This window comes from Cucurbita pepo, chromosome LG17, assembly GCF_002806865.2.
Source record: "Cucurbita pepo subsp. pepo cultivar mu-cu-16 chromosome LG17, ASM280686v2, whole genome shotgun sequence".
In the NCBI taxonomy this organism is placed as follows: domain Eukaryota; kingdom Viridiplantae; phylum Streptophyta; class Magnoliopsida; order Cucurbitales; family Cucurbitaceae; genus Cucurbita; species Cucurbita pepo.
In genome coordinates, this window is record NC_036654.1 from 406664 (window position 1) to 411022 (window position 4359).

Consider the following 4359-nt stretch of genomic DNA (forward strand, 5'->3'; position numbering starts at 1 on the left):
TTTTTTTTTTTGTCTTGGTACAAACTGAAATCTCTTTATCTTTGTGCTTGTTCATGCTCATTTTTGAACAAGGAAGAGATTTGAAAGATCAAAGGTAGATTGAAGGGGAAGGAGTAGTTTGAATCTGGTGCAGGGCTTTGCAACTGCAATAGGGAGCATTATTTGTTCTAGTTTCTGTGTTTTGTTTCTTTGAACATTGTTTTTTTGTTGCTGTTGTTTTTGTTTTGATCTCCAAGAATACGCGGTGGGAGTGTTGTTGTTGTATTGATCCGTTGTTGTTGGTTTTTATGGGAACTCCACCAGCAGAGGAGCTTCTGAGGAAGATCCAAGAGCTGGAGGAGGGTCAAGCCCATCTCAAGAAGGAAATGTCCAAATTTCTTCTCTCTGGAACTTCCGCTGACTCGAACTCTGACCACCAAATCCAGTATCATCATCATCACCATCAGCGTTCTCAATCGATATCGCCTCAGCGCTCTAGATTTGCTGCGGCTCAGAGGAGAGGTGGCGCTGCTGGAGGTTCAGACAGCGCCGCGGCGGCGTGGAAGAAAGGCTCTTCCTCGTTTCGGCATTCTTCTCCACTTCAGAGGGAGAGTAGGACTTGTGAACCCTCGAATGCCGCCGCCGGAGTCGGAACCAGCGGCGGCTCTGGCCCCGCCGCCGTTAATTTCACCAACAAACAGTATCTCAATATCTTGCAGTCAATGGGACAGTCTGTTCATATTTTAGACCTAAATTATCGCATAATTTACTGGTGCGCTGCCCCTTTCCGTTGACCATCTTCTCGTGACAATTCTTTCGTTTTTAGATTAGATTGATGATTCATTCGATAGCTTCCTGGATATTGCTTCGTTTTCTTGCTTTGTAATTTTCTTTGGGAAGTGATTTTTCAGAATATTAATCTATGTAGGAACCGAGCTGCTGAAATCGTGTATGGATATTCTGCGGCGGAGGCTCTCGGCCAGGATGGCATTGCGCTTCTAGTAGACTCTGAGGACTTTGCCTTTGCAAATGATGTAATTCTTCGTGTTATGGCGGGTAAGCATTGGACTGGTCACTTCCCTGTGAAGAACAAGATGGGGCAGAAGTTTATAGTTGTTGCCACCGACACTCCCTTCTACGATGATGGTGTATTGGTCGGGATCATCTGTATATCGAGCGACTCACGGCCATTTCAAGAGTTGAAGATTCCTTTAGCAGCAGGTTCTAAACAGCAGGATGCAGATTCAAGCATTGTCCGATCAAGAAGCACGGTTTCAACTAAACTTGGTCTTGATCCTCAGCAGCCTCTGCAAGTAGCAATTGCTTCAAAGTTATCAAACTTGGTTAGTCTTTTGGTTCCATTTTTCTGTGATTTGTTGTTGTGTGCGCATCTTGATAGTTTGCAACTCTGAGACAGGCATCAAAGGTAAGCAACAAAGTCAAGTCCAAAATTCGAACTGGAGAAAACAGCTTGGATCGTGAAGGTGGAAGCGGAGATGGTTATCACTCTGATCATGGCTTTCCAGATGCAACTCTTCGTGACCATCGGGAGGACGCAAATTCAAGTGGAGCTAGCACACCTCGTGGAGATTCCACGACGCATGGTGAGTTTTCCCAGGTTGAAGAGCAATTATCTGGCAAACAGGTCAGGAATCATGATGATGAGGTTAAAGGAAAGCCTACCATTCAGAAGATGTTATCCTCAAAAGCAGAAGAGTGGATTGCTAAGAAGGGCTTATCGTGGCCGTGGAAAGGGACCGAGCAGGAAGGAGGATCTGAAGCAAGGGCAGGCCGTTTTGCCTGGCCTTGGTTACAAAATGATCAAGAAGTTGAACCAGCAAATCATAAGAGTTGCTCTTNAAAGGGACCGAGCAGGAAGGAGGATCTGAAGCAAGGGCAGGCCATTTTGCCTGGCCTTGGTTACAAAATGATCAAGAAGCTGAACCAGCAAATCATAAGAGTTGCTCTCCATCTGGGAGACCAGAAATGCAGCAAAACGACGGTCATCGAGCAGCCAATAACGAGGCCTCGGGATCCTGGTCATCGTTCAATGTTAACAGCACAAGCAGTGCCAGTAGCTGTGGAAGTACCAGTAGTAGTGCTGTCAACAAGGTCGACTCGGAAACAGACTGCTTGGATTTTGAAATCTTGTGGGAAGACCTTACTATTGGAGAGCAAATAGGGCAAGGTATGTGATGGTCTTTGGAGTGATTGGGTTGTGTATGCATACACCATTTTGTTTCAGCTTTACCATCTTTGGGACACAATTCAGGAGCTCGTAAAACTATTTGTCCGAAATTCGNTTTACCATCTTTGGGACACAATTCAGGAGCTCGTAAAACTATTCGTCCGAAATTCAGATTTTAATGCATGACTTGCCTTCATCTCTGCAGGTTCTTGTGGAACTGTCTATCATGCGCTGTGGTATGGATCAGTATGTTCGCTTATCCTTTCAATTGCTTCAATTGTGGTGTTGTGTCATCTGGGATTATCAGATTCATTAGGAACTTTTGTAATATCGATTTTTGAATGTCGATTTGAACTGTTCTTGCAGGACGTTGCCGTTAAAGTGTTCTCCAAACAAGAGTATTCAGATGATGTGATTCTCTCCTTCAGACAGGAGGTATGCAAGCTTCTCTCTTTAGAGCTAACTAACTTCTCTGCCATGGTCTGCCTGCGGGCAATAAAATGTCTATTCTTCGAGCTAACTTCGACTTTATGAAGGTATCCCTGATGAAAAAACTCCGACACCCGAACATTCTTCTCTTTATGGGAGTTGTGACTTCGCCTCAGCGTCTTTGCATAGTCACGGAATTCCTCCCACGGTTCGTTCTCCACTACCAATCTTGGTTTAACATTTTTTATTTATGTTTCCGAAGCATTCTCCATAGGCTGATTGAAATGTCTGGTACCGATAAAAAANTTTTCTTTCTTTTTTATCGTTTCTTTACTTACTCCATTATGGTTTCTTCTGGGTTGTCTGAAAATGAAAAAAAAAAAAAGAAAACCAAAATGATTATCAAACGAGTTCACGTGCAGTTTGTTATGTGTGAACAACAGCGAACCTGCAAACCGGCCATCATTCCAGGGTCTGATAGAAAGGCTGAGAGAGGTGCAGAGGAAGTTTGCTAGTCAATTACAGGCAGCTCGTTTTGGTGGAGATAATAACCCTCAAAAGGAAACATAAAACCCCAAAAGAGACTTGAAAAGGTTCTTATAAGTGGTTGATAGTTGGTGAGAGCAGAGCATAGGTTTAAAGGACTTCCCCTCCCATTATGGTAATGTATGGTTTGCCATTGGAGAAACCAAAAAGACTTCTCAGAGTGGCAGTGTCTCTTATCAGCTGGGCCGAGCTTCATGGTGGTGGTGGTGGTGGTGATGGGTGGGTGGTGTCTTTTTTTTTTCTTCCCCTTCTTTTATAAAGTAAAGTATCATAATAATAATTTTATATATAAAAAGNAGTATCATAATAATAATTTTATATAAAAAAAAAAAAAAAAAAAAAAACTTTTTTTTTTTTTTTTTTTTTGGGAGGAAGAGGGTTTTTGTTGTCAGGTAGGCAGTGTTGTTTTGATTGGGAATATGTTAAAATGTCACCCAGTTGGTGTAAATGAGTTTCAGACCACTTCTCAAAAAGTTGTACAAAGATTGAAAGCACAAACTGCCACAATTCTTTTCTTTTCTTTCTCTCTCTCATTGTATTGTATTTGTATTTGTGGTGGAAACAGCCTTGTCGGTCGTCATCCTCCTCTTCGTTTTGGACTCTTCTGTTTGGTTTCCATAATAAAACTTCTCATCTTTAAAGGAATCATTAATGGGGGCAATGGCAAACCAAACCCGTGAACATATTGAGTCCTTATCCTACAACACCTACCAGTTCGCCAAATGGCTTAAAGGCAATCTGATGTGTTCCACAAGGATTAGAAATCACGTTAAAGGTTTGCAGAGTTCTCAAAAAAGAGGGAAAAAAGTGAAGCACACAAAGTGCATTTCCGCCACAAATCCTATGGTTCTATGATTCTCAGAAAAGTTTACCCCGTAAACCTTGAAGTAGTGAAGAATACAGAGGTCAGCACAGTAAATGGCGTACAGCAGCAACCGCGTCGCCTTCGTGCTCTCGCAAGGTTGTCTCGACAATCTTCTTGTCCAACTGTAAACATTACAACAACAGATCCGGGGATGGATTAGATAAGCTGTTATATCTGCATTGAACATGAGAAACATGGCAAAAAATGTTAATTTAACCTCAAGTTCGCTTGCGATTATGTCAACCTCAGCTGCATTTATCTTGACAGCTGCTAGCTCTTTCTCTCTGAAAGAAGCAAAGACAACAACTACTACTTCTTGGTAAACACTCCATGCTAAATACTTAATAAACAA

General features: G+C 42.3%; 2 protein-coding genes across 6 annotated transcripts in view; one reads left to right on the forward strand and one right to left on the reverse strand.

Annotated features, from left to right (window-relative positions):
• Nucleotides 1–3396, forward strand: part of LOC111778099 — a 4017-nt gene extending 621 nt beyond the window's left edge. Inside the window, exons 2-9 of one of the 5 annotated variants that reach the window (XM_023657748.1) lie at nucleotides 237–751; nucleotides 908–1322; nucleotides 1397–1744; nucleotides 1855–2167; nucleotides 2373–2413; nucleotides 2534–2602; nucleotides 2704–2804; nucleotides 3098–3396. In XM_023657748.1, coding sequence (XP_023513516.1) covers nucleotides 288–751; nucleotides 908–1322; nucleotides 1397–1744; nucleotides 1855–2167; nucleotides 2373–2413; nucleotides 2534–2602; nucleotides 2704–2804; nucleotides 3098–3185 — 1839 coding nt within the window. In that variant the 5' untranslated portion in view covers nucleotides 237–287 and the 3' untranslated portion in view covers nucleotides 3186–3396. The other 4 variants (XM_023657749.1, XM_023657747.1, XM_023657746.1 and 1 more) reach the window with 4 other exon arrangements.
• Nucleotides 3397–3793: 397 nt separating this feature from the next.
• LOC111779059 (huntingtin-interacting protein K-like) lies at nucleotides 3794–4291 on the reverse strand (the record flags this gene model as incomplete). Its single annotated transcript, XM_023659115.1, is given in 2 exon segments — nucleotides 3794–4129; nucleotides 4225–4291. Coding segments are annotated over 2 exon segments (148 nt in total), but the record flags the coding sequence as incomplete, so codon positions are not given.
• Nucleotides 4292–4359: the final 68 nt, after the last annotated feature.